We start from the raw sequence: 19381 nt of genomic DNA, 5'->3' as shown, positions 1-19381 counted from the left end.
TTTGGCAACTGCATTAATACTCCGGTTGTAGACATACAGAGATGTTGTTTAATATTTATGTTGGCAGATGAATGTAATGTCCTTGACCAGATTAGGTCTTGCTATGCAAAGCAGCATAGATCGGGTTGGTATTATTATTATTACTGTTATTGTGGCTGATTATGATGATAATAATAATAACAACAATAACAATAATAATATTCATCCATTCTTGTCCAAGCAGGCTCACAAGGATTTTATAAACATTGAAAAGGGAGGAACCTGATTAGAAGTAGCTTTATTGAGGAGTGACACATAGCAAGGGACTTTTGCATTAAAAAGGGTTAGAAAAAGTGACAGATGTTGAATGCTGAAAAATTTTTTAGATTTTGTAATTAATTTAGGATATTGCCTTAATGGTGATTTTTCCTGTGTGTTTCTCTCCTTAGGATGATTTCCAGCATGCAGCCTCAGAAACCAACTGGGAGTCAGTCACAAGCTCTGTCTCAGTAAGTAATTTGTCACTGTTTTGCCTGTCAATGGATTGATAGAGTGGCTTGAATCCAAGTCAATAAAATGGCATCTGTACAGAGAAACCATGTATTCACCTTTGAAAGAAGATGAATAAAGTTTTTATCCAACTGATAAAACTGGACTCAAACAGTATGTTTTTAGGGATAAAAGATTCAGGAAATGCCCTTTGCTGTTGTAAACACATGAGACAGCCATTGGGAAACATTTCTTGTTTTCAAACTCATCCTGCCAGTATGAAAATACCAGATACAAACCTAAATTTTTAATCAATCATTGAATGTCTCGACTTACATGGAAGACCATACGTAAAGCAGGCTGGCAGGAAAATGGATCTGGCATTTCATTGTCAATACTGAGATTTTTTTTTAAGTGTTTCCAATAAAATATTATATCTGAAGTCAGGTACAGTTACTCCATATTCAGCAGTGAATTGCAGCTTGGGAGAAAAATCAAGAAAGAAAAAAACCCAAGTAAGCTAGTAAAAAAATTTAGTTTTCTCTTCATTACATTTGATTTGTGTCATTGGCAAATAATCTGCCCTCTCTGCCGTTTCCCAGTGCTGGGGAATGGCACAGTAGCATGAGAATTCATAATATGGGCAGTCCTCTTCTGTGTGCTTTGCTGCCTGCTCCACACCACGTCATGGTTCTTGTTAACTCCTCTTAAAACACATGAGATAGGGGTAAATGAGACCAATGTCTGAAGCATTCATGGAAGAGAGCTTATTAATAGTGCCTTTGTTACAGTAGCTGCCAGGAGTAGCTAGTGAATGAGCAGTGAATAAAATATGGGTTAATTCTACTGGTAGGGGTCCAATCGAGGCAGCAAGTAGAGAGAAGACTCTGTGCTGCCAAAATTAGAAGATGTTAAGCCAATCTCACTTGTGTTTACTCTTGAATTTGCAAATGACACTTGCCCTTCATGATACGATTCACTGATTGCCTGGAACCAACTGTGCTGAAAGTCTTGAGGAGGGATGTTAGCAGGGGTGAGCTCTACTGGATGTGCTAAGCAGGAGATGATAGAACAGGTTTACTAAAAGACACAGATCCATTTTTCATTCTAATGTGGGCATGGGAAAAAAAACCTCAGTGTAATGGCATATTTTGTAAAAAAATATGGTAGGCTGATGTTTGAAAAAGTAAGCCTAGGGCTCCCTCATCAGGTAAGTATGTAAATGAGACTAAGCCTATGGTAAATGCCATGTTAGTTACCATCCTTCGTGTCATAAAATGCACAATATACCAAACAATAACCCAGTATCCCTTTCATATTGAAAAATCAAGTTCATCTTTTTGCTTCTATACTTTTTTTCTTTAAAAAATTTTTAATATGTTGCAGCTAAATAAGTTCCATACAAATATTACAGGTAGCAAGCTGATGCCCAAGGTCACGTGGAAACCTACAGCTAAACCAGAAGCAGAACCTCGGTTTCATTGACTTTCCTGTGTCATTCCCTGTCTAATAAAATATACTTTCTCCAGCACATTGCACCCACAAGTCCTTTTTATCCTCAGAGAAAATAAGGCAGGGAGATTGAGCAATTTTTCACAAAGGCACCAAGGAAAATGTCTGAGGACATCCAAGTTCTTCCGGAGAGAAAGATTCAGGGATTCTGTTATGGTCTTGAGAAGCAGAAGGACAAACTCAGACCTGTGAGTCTTGGACAAGGTGACATGCAATTCTGCTGATGCTCAGGTAGCATGGCAGGTCTCAGTTTCTTCTCTCAAACCCACAAGTAACTCAAAGACTCATTTTAGGATATAGACACATTACAACTCTCAGAATAAAAATTTTTGAGTGAGCAAATTCTTTCTTCCATGTCTGAGGTCATATTAGAGAGTTATATTTTGGCTTGGTTTTTTGTTTGAGTTTTTTCTCAGAGAGTTTAAAAAAATGCTTCTACCCTTAACCTATCACAGCAAACCCAGAAAAAAAAGGAAACAAAATCTAACTCCTTATAAGGTTAGTTTCCATTATATGTAAAGTAATTTTATGACCAACAAAAAACTGTGGTGCACATTGAATTGCCTGTCAGGCTCACAATAGAGATAGGAAAGTGAAAAGAATGAGTGAACAGAAATTAAGGGTAAGAGCACATACAAAAAAAAAAAGATACCTTTGTGTTGCAGTAAATTAAAAATATACTCAGCGCTTTTAAGAACTGCAAAGGAGGTACATAATGTGGAAGATCTTCGCTCCTTGTTGCTTCTTACATTTCTTCTTGCCCCCTCTTTGGATATGATCTTAGAAGTCAGATTATGACAAGCACAAAGCCTCCCAAAGCCAGCACCTCATTCTTGGCAGGACAAAAGAGGGGCGGTCGGGTTGGCAGCTTTGAAGTTGTTTTTGGGCCTGTCACATGATGTTGCTGACAGGAGGCTATCTCAGCTGTTGAAATAATTCCTCTTGATTTGGCTGTCACTAAGAAAAAGTTAAGCTTTCTTCTGTGTTTTAGCAAGGCTGCACAAATCTCTTGAGTAGGAGCTTTTATTTGAAAAGAAAATGGGGAATCCCAGCTGCCTGTATGAGTTTGACATGCCCTGCATATTCACAGCTTGACCTCCACTTCTGTAATGAAATGTGCAGTTGAACATGTGGGAAGAAGACTCCTGCACTGAGTAAACCACACACTTGTGGCCTGATTTTTATGCTCCCGTTTCTTCAGCATTCTTGGAGCATCTCTCTCACTTTTGAAAGGCAGTCAGGGGCTGATCTTTCCCTGCTGGACTGCCATGAGCTCCACCAAGCTCTCCTCAGTAAGAAAGTAGTGTTTAGGCGCCTTTCCCTTTTGTAACCCCAGCCCCTGTGTTAGCACTCTGCATGATGCTCCTGCAGCACTGCTTTAGATACCAATGCTGTGTTCACTTTGCTGCTGTGAGCTTTTCTACTGCTGGGACTTACACCTCTCTGACAGTTTCTAGTCCCCGCCATGTAGAAGTCAGGAGAGAGGCTTCAAGGTGTGCCCTCCTTTTTAAGGGATCATGAATTTTTACAGGCCTCTGCACTGTGCCTTGGCACTGCACTAGAAGGGCACTGTGATCCCAGGTGGGCCCACTGAAACTTCTTGGGCTGTTGGTGCTAAGCTGTAAAGTGCAGCTATGCTTTCTTGACTGCACTATTGTAATGTTTGCTGTTTCTTCTCTTCCTGGTTTTTAATGATTTGGACTGTCCATATTTTCAGCAAACATAGGCAGGAAAATGTGAAGAGTTGTTGGCTGTGTGATACAGCTTACCATTAAAGAGATACAGCTTACCATTAATATATATATTAAAAAAAAATTATATATATACATTAAAACCATTATAGGACTAATTGGAAGACACAGTCCTGCAAACAAGTGAGCGAATTTACTCAAATGAGTTGACCCTCCCATTTTGACCTAACTGAGTGAACTTAATCACAAGGATTAATAGTTTAACATATGCATTTACCTGGGAGATGAGGCAAAACAAATATTTTGGGAAGCCATTAATTTTAACTGGCATATTTCTGGTGCATTACTTCAGAGCTGGGTTTTCATGAAAGAATTTAGGTTTCTAGGGTTTCTCCCTAACATTTGAACTTATAAGACCAAACAATTTGTGTGCTATACTATGCCTGTTTTTGGACAAAATTGATTGTTGTTCTTCAGAAAGTAAGAGATCTGTATTAATAGTTTTTCTTGTGCATATTTTACATACTGTTCGGCCTTGTGCTTGGATAATGGAAAAAGTGATATCAGGATAGTGAATATTTTAATACTAAATTAAGAATTTTAACAGTGTTTCAAGTCCTCTCCAATAAAACTGAAAATGCTGCAATCATTTTGTCAAAGTCAAATTGTGCTGAAGTTCAGTGGGAACACTCAGAGAACAGTACTTGGTCCTTACTGTTGGAAAATAAGTATGCCATTTGGTGTTATAATTGTGAGGATACTACTATGTTACTCATCCAAATATTCATTGTTATATTGCTGAGATCGTAGAATTATAGAATGTTTAGGGTTGGAAGGTTCCTTAGAGATCACCTAGTTTCAATGCCCTTGCAGCGGGCAGGAATGCCTTTCAGTGGACCAGGCTGCGCACAGCCCTCTCCAACCTGACTGTGAACACTGTCAGGGATGGGGCATCCACACACTCTTTCAGACCTGTTCCAGTGTCTCATCACCCTCACAGTAAAGAATTTTTTCCTTAAATCTAATCCAGACCTGCCCTCTTTCATTTTAAAGCCATTCCACCTTGTCTTATCACTACCTCCTCTTGTAAAAAGTTTCTCTTCATCTTTCTTGTAGGCTCCCTTCAGGCATTGGAAGGACACAGTTAGGTCACCCTGATGCCTTTTCTTCTCTAGGCTGAACAATTCCAATTCTCATAGTTTTTCCTTCATCCCACTAATCACCTTGGTGTCCCTCCTCTGGACTCACTCCAACAGGTCCATGTTCTCCCTGTGCTGACACCCCAGTGCTGGTGGGATCTCAGCAGAGCAGAGCAGAGGGGCAGAATCCCCTCCCTGGCCCTGCTGCCTACGCTGCTTTGGATGCAGCCCAGGACACCGTTGGCTTTCCTGGCTGCGAGCATATTGCCAGGTCATGTCCAGCTTCTCACCCACGAACATCTCCAAGATCCAAATATCATGGTTTTTTCTGTTTGTTTAGTAAGTTATATTTTTGGTAAAATGTCAGTTCGATGTCAATTCATCTTTGTTTTTTAATACATTTAATTTTGGGTAAAAAAGGGCCATTTTTCCAAGTCTCTAGCCATGCCAAAATTGTTGTCCAAATTGACCAGAGAAAGATTGTCTAGTGGACTTCTTTGCATTTGTCTTTCTCTGCTGTGGTCTCTGATCTGCCTCATGTGAAATAGCAACTGTCATTTCCATTTCTGTGGCCACGGCCATCACAGTGCTTTCAAAAGACATTTTCATTGCTTCTTTGCATATATTTAAACCATCATTCCATTTGAAGACTGCATCTGAATACTGAAAGTCCACCAGTGGCAGTACTTTTGCTCCTAGCATCTCTCTGGGATTTACTTGGAAATTTCTTGGTATCTCTTCTTATAAAAAGAAAACACAGGTGTAAGAAAGTCCTGGTCCAAAGACTTGAAAAGATGGCCCGAAGTAACTGTTTCTCTCAGTAATGAAACAAGCTTGTCAGTAACTGTTTTCAGTTGTTTGAAGTGGTGCTGTGATTTATTCCAAGTACACTGAGATGTATGTCACTCTTAGGGGGTATCCTATCCCTCTCCATCAGTGACTGACCCTACGCTCACGGCGGAAGCGCTGGATCAGACCATCGCCGCCTTTGACACGGTGGAGGATCTGCTCAAACACTTCAACCCGGACTCCTGGCAAGAAGACCTTGAGAATCTGTACACAGACAGTGGGCACCATTATCGAGGCAGGAGCTACCATGACAGGAAGTCCAAAGGTAGGAAAATACTTTGGGACATACTTACACATACTTTGGGAAAAGGACAGGATATTCCTTCACTCCTCATAGGAAAGTCCATCAGTCAGGTGCTACATTCTGGCGCTCACGTTCCTGTTGGAGTCACAGGGCAAGGCACCACCTATTAAAACCAGGGATGTGTCGTTCAATCCTTAATCAGTTTCCAGGTAGGATCTCACTTGAGAAATCAAACTGAAAACATTTTTACAATAAATTCACAAATAAAAACACAGGTCCACATGTAAAGACATATGATTCTAAGCTTTACCCTCTTAATCATTGCTTTGTGTGTAAAGCGTGGGGCTCCTAATTACCTGTGTTATCATCCTTCTTTAAATACCCTGCTTAGGGACTGTTCTCTGTTGAGTGAGGAATAATCACTTTTATCACATTGTGCTTAGGGAAGCATCTGGTGCAGACACCTGTATGTGCAGCTGGTTTTTTTAGGATGTGAACATTTCCTTGTTTTTCATTATGTTGGCAGGGAACATTATTATGGTGTAACATCTTTGTCTGTAATTGAGCAAAGCACACATTTCTGGGTTATGTTTCTTGTTTCCTTCTGTTAGTTCAAATCATCCACCAAATGGTAAAGCAAAGGGGTGTTTAGCTGGCAGAAAGAAACACTATTGAGAAGTCACAGTTGTGCTCTGAGGGGCCTGACGAAATTGCCCTTCATGTGCAGTATAAATGTAGGAGGTCTGTTAGGAGTCTTTAGGATGACAGCCATTGTAGTGTTCACACCAGATCTGGAGTTAAAATTTTATTTGATTTCTCATGTTGTCATCTATTTTCAAGTTACGTAATCACGTGCATTCCTATTTGTAACTTTAAAATTATAATTCCCAAATCACAATTCCAATTCTGTGCAATCTATCATTTATTTACATCTCAGATCCCATCCCCCCATACCTTAAGCATGTTATAAGGAGCAAGAGAGAACTGTAGTTCAGTGTTTGTTACTTGTTATCAAATTATGAGGCTTTGCTCTTAAAAGGGGTATATAGACTACATCTGTATTAGGGAAAACTGTCAAGAAGTGTTCCCAGGCCCTGAAATACTGTCATTATATTGCTAAATTGTCAGCTTGGTCATTGTTGGGCATGAACCAGGATCTGGCACAGGCCCCCTGCCATTCATGTGCCCACCTTGACTTGGAGAGTAAGAGGTGAATGGCAGGAATGTGGGCTCTCCTGTGGCTGTTATCCTTGGAGCAGGAGAATAACCTCAGGCACCTGCAGGTTATTCTGTAGACACAGTACTGGTGTACAGTTTCCAAGACAGGTTGGCTTTCTTTGTTTCTGGGCTCAGCACTTCAAAGGAATCTGTAATGAAGCCCTGAGCACCCATTCAGCAAGAAGTGAACCCCTTTACTTTGCTCCCTTTTTAGCACGTCAGAAATTTCAGGCAAGCACCACCATTGTTGGGGAAAAATTTCACCTAAGTATCACTGTGTGACTTTCAAGAGTGCTTTGATCTTCTGTGGCTGTGTGGAACATGATCTGTGTGTCCCTTATACATCCAGGCTGGATTTGATGCCAGTAGATATGTATGAAAAAGAAATGAAGGGTCTGTTCTGTTTTTAATAGAAGCTGATTAGGATCCTGTATCCTGTACTGGTTCTATTCTCCAAATATCATTTCATTCTCAGATCCTATCTGGCCCAGTATCCCATATATTTAAATAACCACATAAGTATAAAATAGCATTTGATGCTTTGTTGATGCTAATTATGCAGGCTGCAGGTATCAAACTGATCTGATAGTGCTCAGAAAATTCAGATGCATAACATTTTTCCAGTTACAGTTTTAATACTTGACTTAATAGGCTTTTTTGTTGGTGGTGGTTTGGTTACAGGAAAAAGAAAAAAGGTTTTATAACAGTTTGCCTTTTGTTTTTGAACTAAAGGCCAAATTCCCTGACTGTTAGCAGCTCTCTGGGCTAAAGTACCTCACCACAGAGAAATCTTTTAAAAATTTCAGTTAAGAATTTTTTTTAGTCATAAACTTCTGACAAGATTAAAGGCTTGTTCTTGGAGGATGTGAGGAGTAATGAACAGCTTTAACAAATCCTTAAATTAGAAATGTTTGGTGGCTTTTAAACACAGACAGAGTGGATCTCTGAGGAATGTTTATAGGCACTGGGGTAACCTTGTAGCAAAGAGAGCAGTAGATTATATCATAATTTATTTCAGATACCTATCTGTTTCAGCTTACAGCTTAGGTTTTATTTTTTTATCCTAAGTTAGAACAGCCCTGAGGCAGGTAAGAGCAATTTGATGTAATCTCTGCCTATCTTTCACAGCATTTTCAGATCACACCATGTAAATGGTATAAATTAATCACTAATACTTTCACTCCTATCCAACCTTCTACCCATACCAAACTCTGGCACAAAATTGAGCTAAGAGAGGCAGTGTTGCTGAATACTAATTTTGATAACAGGGTCAGGTGATAAATGATATTTAAATGGTGTGTTTTCTTAATTCGCCAGTTAATAATCTACAACTATCAAGGTCAAGTAAATAAGAAGTCAGTATTTTATCATAACTGAAACTCACAGAATCGGGGAATAGATTAAGTGGGAGGCCACCTCAGGAACTTAAATGCTCTTCCTCAAGGCAGGGCCATCAATAGAAGGTTGCTCATGACCATGTCAAGTCAGGTTTTTAATATTTCCAAGCATGGAGGCTGTTCAATCTCTCTGGAACCACTCTCTGAACAAAAACAAACAAACAAACAAAAGCCCCAAATCTAGTTTTCAGTGTTTAAATAGCTTTTCATATATTAAAATTTGAGTTCAGAACCTTTTGTTCTTTAAAAGTAGTCTCTGGCTCCATTCTTGCTTCTTCCCATCATTGCCGCATTGATGCTGATGGTATGAGGCCCAGCAAGGCAGAGTTCTGCATCCTGCCCCTGGGTCACAGCAACCCCAGGCAGTGCTGCAGGCTGGGGACAGGAGCTGGGAAGCTGCCTGGTGGAAAAGGACCTGGGGGTGCTGGCAAACAGCAGCTGAACATGATCCAGAGTGTGCCCAGGTGGCCCAGAGGGCCGATGGCATCCTGGCCTGGCTCAGCCAGGTGTGGCCAGCAGGAGCAGGGCAGGGACCGTCCCCCTGTACCCAGCACTGCTGAGGCCACAGCTCCAATCCTGTGCTCAGTTCTGGGCCCCTCAGTGCCAGAGAGACATTGAGGGGCTGGAGCGTGTCCAGGGAAGGGCAGCGGAGCTGGGGAAGGCTCTGGAGCACAAGTGCTGTGAGGGGCAGCTGAGGGAGCTGGGGGTGTTCAGCCTGGAGAAAAGGAGGCTCAGGGGGCCCTCAGCACTCTCTGCAGCTGCCAAACTGGGATTGGTCTCCTCTCCCAGGCTACAAGTGACAGGACAAGAGGAAATAGTGTGAATTTACAACAGGGGAGGTTTAGATTGGATATTAGGGAAATGAATTTCACAGAAATGGTCATCAGGCATTGGAATGGACAACCCAGGGAAAGTCGTGGAGACGCCATCCCTGGAAATATTCAAAAGGTGTATGGATGTGGCATGTGGGGATATGGTTTAGAGATTATTATGGCAGTGCTTGATTTACAGTTGTATTTTTGATGTTTGAAGGTCTTTTTCAGGCCAGAGGATTCTGTGATTTTTTGTATTCGTACACATTAATGTATGCATATACAGATCAATCTTTTCCTCAATTTCTCTTGCAAGTACCTGAAAGTTGAAGAGTGTGTGGATTAAATCCATATTTATGGTAACTCCATTCAGTCTACAAAATCTGATCTCACACCTCCACAATATTGATGCAATTCTATTAAGTTAAGTGCATTTCTTTCTACTGAGACCAAAATTGCATTTCTATTGAAATTTCTATTGCATTTCGTACTACTGAAGTGAGATATTGGTATGAAATATGTCTCACTAATAACCACATGAAGTTTGATATTTAATTCTGTATATGTTCAGCAAGGTTTGCTGTTAACCACTCCAGTGAAAGCTGACCATAAAATCACAGTGCAATCCAGATGGCAGAACAGGACAGAAAAGAAAGGAGAAGATACATTCAGATTTTCACAATTCTGAAATGAGAAGCCTTGTATAAGCTGTAAACTATGGTGTACACCTAAATGAAAATATGATCGTTATTTCAAATAACCTCTGCAGTTGTAAATATACTCATAAAGGGTTGCTACCAATTTCTGCAATTTAGAAACTCTGAAATTATAAATATTCAGCTTTGTGTTCATCCTAGGTTGTTAGGAAAAAAGTATTATTTTAAAATAATTCCTTTTACATTTCTGTAATATATTGATGATCTCAGTGTCATAGTAATTTGGTTATTACAAATATTAAGCATCTCCAGAAAGATAACATTTTTGGGTTATTTAATACTGTTCATGGCAAGAACACAGGTAAAGAAGTAAACTTTCACAATTAAGCATTCACAAATGCTGCATAATTATGTTGAAGTTCTTCACAGACAGGTTTCTGTTCTTCTAGCGAGTCATGAGGAGAGTTCAGACATGTTTCGAGGAAGCATCTTCATCCTAGTTTAAATTTCTGAAAGCATGAATTTATCTGGCTAATAGTATTAGAAGAGCTTCTAAGAGATACTGTTGCAAGCAGTTCCATCCACCAATTAAACATTATTTAACTTTTCCCACATACTTATTTGCATTTATATTTTGCTGTTGTTTCTGATTTCTTACCTCCCATTGAATAAGGATTTTTAATTAAAAAAAGATCTTCACCTGTGAAATAGTTTCCATACAAATGAAGAAAGAAAGGAAAAGAACAAGGTCACTGTTTCTCAACATAGAAGTAAATCCAAATGTCATGGAGCTGGTACCCCAAGAAAGGAGCTGGTACCCAAAGAAAGGGGTTGTCTTTAGAAAGGAATGGCGTGGGGTTTTTTTTGTTTTCCCATAAATAAACCTTGGAAGCAGGAGCACATGTAGGTAGATACATTCTGGTAATTTACAAGACTATCCCTTCCTCTAAGCTCATTTTCTTTTTTTGGAAATAATACACAAGAAGCCCTTGGCTATCAGAGGAAATTAATCAGGTGGGACATTCTTGCAATAGCATCTCTCTCCAGTGACAGCTTTAGAAGTTAAATAAATAAACACTTGCTGGCATAGCCACACTGCTCTCTGGAAGGGGAATAGTGAAGTTAAACCATGAGTCTTCACGGAATGCTTCTGCTATTCACTGCCAAATCAGTTCCCAAGATCAGGAAAGTTTCACCATGTCCTTAACAATAGTTTTTAATTGTCATAACTTAAAATGGTCCAGCAAGAAGTTAAAATTTTAATGTTGTTTCTCAGAGGCTTGCAAGCAGTGGCCAATAAATTACTGCAAACGTCCATGCACTCTTCCTTGAAAGATTCTGGGATGGCTGCCAGCAAGTTTCAGTGCACCAGACAGGGAGTGCAGGCATCACAAATGCCGAATGCTTGTTCATTCATGGCAAATTTGAATATTCCAAGTACATGGAATACCTTCTTAAATAGCTGATAATTTAAAGTATTCCCTGGGCTTAAAAACCAGAATATTTTTCCTACTCTTCTTCAGTTAGGAGCCAAGTTGTCTGTTGCATGCAAACTGCGCACATTCCGTCATTTCACAATCTAATTCAGATCTACATTCCTACCTTCCCTCTCTGTGACAAATTACATTTTCCCTCGCATGTTACATGGTGTAATTGTTGGTCACTGCAGTGAAAGGTTTTCTTATTAAACCCTTTTTTAAAATGCTAGTGAAACCTATAGCATGTTATTTATCACTGGAATAAGCTGCTCTTTTCCATTGATTTCAGTGAAGCAGTGTCCAATAGTTTGGCCTGCTTTTGCTACTTGACCTGTACCACAGCTGGTAATTGGTTTGCCTGTCCATAATAGGCCTATATATTTTGCCCTTTGTTCCATGAAAACAGTTATAATCCTACTGAAATCTTGATCTTTTGTTCCTCTAAAATAATAGCTGCTGTATTGAGGAGATTTGTCTTGGTGCTGTGATCCTACAGTAAATGCAAATTGCAAGATCTTCTTAGCTCATGAGAAGGATTTAGATAGCTCCCAAGTTTTCAGGTATATTTAACAAATTGCTTATTGTGATATCATTAAGCATGTGCCGTGGAACAGTCAAAACCATCATCCATATGTGTTGAAGTCTAAAAGCCACAGGGTTTGGTCAAACTTTGGTATGGAGAAGAATTATTTTGTCAGTGTCAGAGCATTTAGATGATTTAACCAGTGGAAGATGAGACTAGGAAATTATATTTCATTTGTTATTGCCATATAATTGTGAGAATATCATTATGTTGGTAATCCAAATATTCTTTGTTACAATGTTGAGATCATAGAATGGTTTGGACTGGAAGGGACTTAGAGATCATCCAGTTCCAGTGCCCTTGCTGTGGACAGAGACTCCTTTCACCAGACCAGGTTGCTCAAAACCCATCCAACCTAGAACACTTCCAGGAATGGGGCATCCACAACCTCTCTGGATAACCTTTTCCAGTGTTTCACCAGCCTCACAGTAATGAATTTCTTCCTAATATATAATCTAAACCTATCTTTTTTTTTTTTTTTGTACGAAGCAATATACCCTTGTCCTATCACTACTTGCCCTTGTAAAAAGTCCCTCTCCAGCTTATTTGTAAATTTTCCAACTCAAGTTCAGCCAAACCATAGCTTCAGATACAGCACTGCTCTGAATGTCTTTGATGGCTTTTACGGTGCTTCTAGTTTACCTGCAGATCTTTAGCTGTATTGACCCCAGCATTATCCTGTGGGGAACACAAATATTAACCAGCTACCAGTTGTACTTGGAATGGTTGACCATTTTCATCAAGTCTCAGATATTCCAGTTATCTACTGAATTTGTAGTCCACCTATTCCATTATAGCTCAGAAATCTGGCTGCAAGGATGCTATAGATCACTTTCAAAAATCAGCAGATGCCTCTGCTGCTTTCACCTCATCCAGCAAGACAGATGTCTCATCAGAGCCAGTTCTGAGGTTGGTCTCGTTAAATCTATTCTGGATGTTCCCAGTCACCCCCTTGTCTGTCATATGCCTGGGCATTGCTTCCCAGAAGGATTTGCCCCTTAATTTCATCATAGGCTGACCAGTCTGCAGCTGCCCGAATCCTCCTTGCCTTGCCTTGCCTTGCCTTGCCTTGCCTTGCCTTGCCTTGCCTTGCCTTGCCTTGCCTTGCCTTGCCTTGCCTTGCCTTGCCTTGCCTTGTCTTGTGGTATAGGCTTTGACATGTGGTATAGGAATACCATGGCAAGGTGGCTGCCATCTCTTACACCTTAGCTCTGCTCTGTGACTGATGCATGAAAAAGTGTAGAATGATCAGATCTGAATTTGATGCAGATAAAGTGTTAAAAGCAACCCTAACAGACCAACTGTCTTATTAAAATTAATCAGTGACCGGCAGCAGAGGTTTTCTTCTCAATCTTTAAGTCCTCCTTTTTCAGAATAAAACTTGGCATTAGCTGTCGTCTCTGATTTCAGTGCCTACCTCTGATGAAGATCATAAAATCACAAAATATTTTGATGAAAGCTTCAAGGTAAACACATGCCATAAAGCTATGTGAAATGAGGATGGTTTTATTTAGAGGATTTAAGGGAAGGAAGGGGCAAACATTGGCCCCCAAGTATCCAGTTTAGTGCTCCAGTGCATCTCTTTCATGTTTGCCTTACTTTTAAGCTGTCTCTGATGCAGACATTCTGCAATAGTACTTGGGAATTATTTGCATCCAGTCTAAAGAACCTTTTAGTTCTAGTTTTAAATAAAGGACTCCAGTGGTTTCAGACCTTGATAAGTAAAGCAGCTGGATTTCACACCAATCACACTAAGGCTCGGTTACATTTTAGTCACAGCAGTGAAGTGATGCATGAAACTGACTGTACTGTAAAATCTCATTCTTATATGGATGAGGAAATAGACTAGCTCCAGACAGTAAAACAATCCAAAGACAGGAAAAAATGCATATTAAAGCTTTCAGCAGAGAGAATTCTTTAGAATAAAATGTGCTCTTTTGTTGGGGGGCAATAAACTGTGGTCTAGAGCTTAGGATTTAATTAGGCAATGGGAACTGTTCTTGTGTGTCAGTGTGGTGCTATCAGAGTACAGGATACATTGTTCAGAGTACTCTGCATGCTCACCTTATTCCCATCAAGCACTGCAGTTCTGTAGAGCAGAGTAAAAAAGGGTGTAGGTGTTTACCTCCAAATGAATTTTAATGGAGGATGACTTGTTTGTCTTTTAAATTGTTTATTTAGGCTTTTCTTCTCTGCTTGAGATTTCTCATTTTCATTTTCAACATCACTAAAATAAGACCTTTCTGCTTATCTGAGTATCTCATAGATATTCCCCTGGATTGCTGCAGTGTCAGTGTGGATGATCCAGGCTTTCCCCTCAAGCAGTCTCATTAGTGATGAAGGCAGCAAATTTTCAGCCCTCTTCCTTTAGTAGATTTTTCTGTCACATCAGTTGGCTGAAGTGAATAGTAGCCAGCTAGTGCTTTCCTTTACCAGTTAGCAAAGCTGATGGCAAAGGTCCTGGTGAGAATGTTTAGAGGTGTGGGAAACACTTCCTTGTGGAAAGAATTAGCCTGAAAACCTGCAGTGAGAAGAGGTGGCTTCGAAGAATGACAGTGGAGAAGAAAATATAATCTGTTAAAACAAAGAAATCAATATACCGTGGACTTGCCAGTCCTGGCTAAGGACACTCACAGTGTATTTTTCTCTCAGTGCATGAGTATGCCACCAGTCCCATTGATTTTGTGCTTATAGCAAGAGGATGATCTATACCTTTTCTGGAGAGATGCTAGCTCCCTGGAGAGAACCACTGAGATTTCATGAGCGAATGTATCATAATTGCTATAAAATAGCAATTTATCTGCTAAATTCCCATTGACTGAGATAACACCTTGTCAAAAAAGTGAATCTGCTACGATTTTCTATAATGGCATTTCTGATATTGATGTATTCTTGTCTCTTGCATATCAGCCTTTTTATTATCTCCAAGTTAGGATGTAAAGGTGCATGATGTTTACAAATCAACCGCTTTTTCCACAATTAACTTAGTGATGTTGACAAGGCCTGAATCACAGAAAGTATGAAGTGTCTTTGTTGTAAGGTTTCATATATTTGTATTAAAGCACAAGCATAAGTGTTCTCAGAAGCAGAGGTTATATTGACCTGTTAAACATGCCCTGAAAATCTGATATGTTCACAAACACTAGACTGTTATCTCAGTTCTTATTTGAGCCAATCCTGTTTTCCTGTCGATGCTTCTGTGAGCAAATACTGTTTGGAGTCAAACTCAACACAAGTTCACATGCCCCCCACTCCTGAATGAATTACTGAGCTTTGAACACTTAGTTGGTAGACAGAATACAAAGGAAAAAAGAAGACAGAAAAGGAAGGAAAAAGAAATCTATTTCTATAGAAATAGTACTCATTAAATTTGTTGCTTTTGTCTGTGTCACAATTGTGGAAAATATATTTATAAAAGCGGTTTTTGGTTTAGTTTTAGTTTTACAAGCCAAAGCTAGAAACAGCATTTAAACTTACATTTGATAGTCTATAAGTTATTTTTGTGGCTGGCTTTACCACTTGTTTACATGACAGATCTCACATACTAGGCATTTAAACATCAACCAACTACTGGCACTCAATGGGCCTATTAATTTTAATTGTATTTATTTGTATGCCTCTTATAGTAACACTTACCAGATAAAATTAATGCTGCTTAGATTCATTTCTCCATCTAAAAATGAAGTATCTAAATTCTATTCATAAACAGTACAGACAGGCAACTTGAGGAAGAAAGTCATGCAGGCTGTCCTAAATACTCTTGCCATGGAAGGGATGAATCACTCCCCAAAAATGTTTCTCTAGTGACCACAGGAAGGGCCTTGTTTTTGCTTATACTAAAAAAAAAATAGAACCTAGCATCTAAGTAAGCCAGGTGTAAACAGAGAAGGGAAGAGAGTGTCAGAGGTGAATCTCTTGCCCAAGGATCCAACTATGTGGAATGACAAAGCAAATAAAATTATCAGTCTTCAGCTTTCAGGCCAGTATTTTACTGCAAACCTTCCCTGCACCTTTATAGTCAGTGTGATCTATGCTATGGCAGTCTGTGGGAGAAGGATGACAGCCTGGATGGCCACCTGTAATGATTTAAATTTGGTAGGCTTATCTGTTCAGAAATCACTCCTGTAGTTCACATGTTTTTCACCCAGCACCCCATTATTCTGTGTATTGACTGCCCGGGGAGCAGCATCAGCCAGAGGAATGTCCCCCACTCACCTCACTAATGAAGCTTCTTTTTGCATTGCAGTTGACCTGGACAGGTTGAATGATGATGTGAAGCGTTACAGCTGCACTCCAAGGAACTACTCTGTCAATTTAAGGGAGGAGCTGAAGCTGACAAATGTCGTTTTCTTCCCCCGCTGCCTCCTTGTCCAGCGCTGCGGCGGAAACTGTGGCTGTGGCACTCCAAACTGGAAATCCTGCACCTGCGTGTCAGGGAAAACTGTGAAAAAGTATCATGAGGTATTTTCATTCTTTCTTTGATACTTCCTTTGGGTATTCATTGCTTCCATGGATTCTGAAGTCTTTTCTCAGAGCTGTGTGTGCTGCTTGTTAAGAGACTATGCATGTATGAGAAAGGGGTGTTGGCAGTATTTTTGTGTAAGTTAACTCAGAAGAAGTTGGGGAGAACTTTTGCCACCTCTGAGTGGATGCCACCACAGCGAACTTGGAGAACCACTCATCCTAGTGAACTTTGTTTCAAGAATGAGCCTTATGTTAGACTGATTTTTCCCAGTCAAGGACTAATACAAAGTAAATGTATATACCACTGGAAGTACTCTTTTTAGTAGCACAGAGACATGGGTTCCTTGAGATACTTGACTTCATTTCCTCTTTCTGTAAACTTATGCTCACACTTGGAAATTACAATTAAGTCACTTGTAAACTCTCTTCCCTTCCAGATTTATTACTTATATATTACTAAAGCTGAATCATTCATCCTTCGCTTTTTTTCCCCCACTCAGCAATTTTTCAGGAAAGCAAAATTTTTGCATAGGAACAATGCCCATTATTTAATCCATTCAGGATGCATCTAGAGAGGAAAAAACACAATGAAAGAGTATTTTGTATTCTTACCACTAACACAGTATTTTCAGATCAAGACATGAGCAATGTTTGTTCCCTAAAGTGAGCCTATCTAAGAAAGTTACTTGGTAGTTGCCTTCCAGTTGTTGGAAGGTAGGGTAGCTGCATGCCATGCTGACTTAATTCTGACACATATCTTTGTAAGAGCCTGATTTACCACTTGGCTTAAGGCCCAAGAGAAAATGGACTTGATGGACTTTAAACCTGGATGTAATGCAGGCTCATAACATTAAGGCATTATCTTGAGAGACCCTGGGGCTGCAGTAGCAGAGGGTTGTTGAGGGCCAGAACAGTGTGGTCACTCTTTTCAAAGGTAAGAGATATTTTCTTACACATAACTGCATCCTCCACATACTAGGACTGGAGAATAGTTAATATTTTCTCTAATTTTAAACAAGATGCAAGGGATGACCCTAGTAATTGCAGAGCAGAAAGCCTTATCTCAGTGGTAGAAAAGTTAATTGGAAAAAAATTAATAGTATAAAGCACCTAGATGACTATGAGCTGATAAAATTAACTCAGAATGCCTTATATATGAATAAATATTTATACAGCACCACATTATTTACACAAGAATGCTAAAAGGACTGGCATCTCCTGCAGAGAGCAAACAGTCAGCCAGACAAGATCAGACATGGATTAAAAGGTGGTTAAGAGATAAGGAGCAACGAGGTGGAAGAGACAAGCAATTTTCTAAATGGGAAAGGGCTATCTGAGGGTGCCCCCAGTACAAAGATTATTATTTCATGTGTGTTCAGTCTGGAGGGAGGTGAACAGAGAGGTGGCAAAAATGACAGGTGGCACAGGAGATAACATACTTGAACAGCAGAGAAGGCTGTGAGGAATTTCAGAAGGTCTTCGTAAATGCTTATAAATGCAGTTTAGAAAAGCAGCAAGCATTAGGATGAAACATCTCAACTATTCATTTATATAACTCTGGGTGTGTGAGGGGAGGAGGAAGAAATGAGGGGTGGAAATCGGGCTAAAGGTCAAGCAGTGAATCACTGTGAAGAGCTTCAGGAAAACAGTTTAGTGCAGTGATAAGAAAAAGACAAGTGACAGTCTTCTGCAGGAATGGAGATGAAGGGGTAATAACACAGTAAATATTGTGGTCTGGATAAATTGGTGTGGGACTTGACCATTGGTGCTTAAAAGGACAAAGGCAGGACTAGAAAAAATAAATAGAAGCAACAAACATACATCATGAGAGATGATGGGGAAGATATAGATCAAAAACATTTTTAAGGAAAGTGGCTCAGAAGTTTTGGATCATTTCATTTAGGAAAAAAACTAAAGAGAGGACACCGAAAGATAGGAAATCATGAATAGTAACTAAAGGAAAATTGGACCTTCCTAAGTAATCTTTTCATTAAGATAAGAACAAGAGAGAGACTGGAAGGAAACAAAATTTAAATTATAAAAAGGAATTGGGTTTTTTTCATGGTAAATCTGTATGGAATTTCAACACTCAACTATGAATGGTGCATAATTCAGAAGATTTCTGAAAGAACCAGAAGTCCAATATAAACTAAGGAATCCTGGGTTACAGCTGTATCAAAAATTAAGTCAGCTGCTGACAGTAGCTAGAAAGAAAAGTGCTGATTATAAATATGTTGTAAAGCACTTTTTTTCAGGTGTTTGGAAACAGGTAGTGCTGGAATACCAGAATATCACACTGGCCAGATATTGCTCAGCATCAGGATGTCACGACTTATGACTGCCCTAAATTAATCACGAAATTCAGGAAATTCAACATTCAACATTGACACAAATGTATCACTGCTAATTTATTTTCCTGCTCATTTCTACTCTGAAAACCATATGAATTCAAGACAGTGTTTCATCTTTAACATTAAATGGCCTTTGTAAGTTTAAATTTAAATTTTATCCCTTAGGGATGAATTAACAGCTCACTGAGCAGATACTTAGCCTAGTGTCTCCCATTAACATGAGTGGAAGTCATGCAGATAAATTCATGTATGACATACTAAAGATGTGTCCATTAATTTTAGTCCAAAATGTTTTCCACTTTATTATTATTATTAGGCACACACAGTTAATCAGTTTTATTCTTATTCTCCTTTGACACTTTAATTTTACTTAAATACCAGGTGGAAAAGGCACTGAGGAGAGGCCTCTCCACATGCCAGTTTTAGAACTGTAGAGCCAGTTTACTCTCTTAAAAGCCTATTTGAAACCCACTAACCTTATCCAAAGAGCCTTTACTTGCATAACGAAGGCTGGAGCTT

At 39.5% G+C, this 19381-nt stretch overlaps 1 protein-coding gene across 4 annotated transcripts in view; it reads left to right on the top strand.

Moving 5' to 3' along the window:
* Positions 1 to 19381, top strand: part of PDGFD (platelet derived growth factor D) — a 137724-nt gene that overhangs the window by 106923 nt on the left and 11420 nt on the right. For all 4 annotated transcript variants that reach the window (XM_058824888.1, XM_058824885.1, XM_058824886.1 and 1 more), the window contains 3 exons: positions 429 to 488; positions 5723 to 5924; positions 16294 to 16508. In XM_058824888.1, the coding sequence (XP_058680871.1) occupies positions 429 to 488; positions 5723 to 5924; positions 16294 to 16508 (477 nt within the window). The remainder of the gene's footprint in view (positions 1 to 428; positions 489 to 5722; positions 5925 to 16293; positions 16509 to 19381) is intronic.

Source organism: Ammospiza caudacuta, chromosome 2 (genome assembly GCF_027887145.1).
Source record: "Ammospiza caudacuta isolate bAmmCau1 chromosome 2, bAmmCau1.pri, whole genome shotgun sequence".
Lineage (NCBI taxonomy): Eukaryota > Metazoa > Chordata > Aves > Passeriformes > Passerellidae > Ammospiza > Ammospiza caudacuta.
This window is presented reverse-complemented; position numbering and strand designations above follow the sequence as displayed.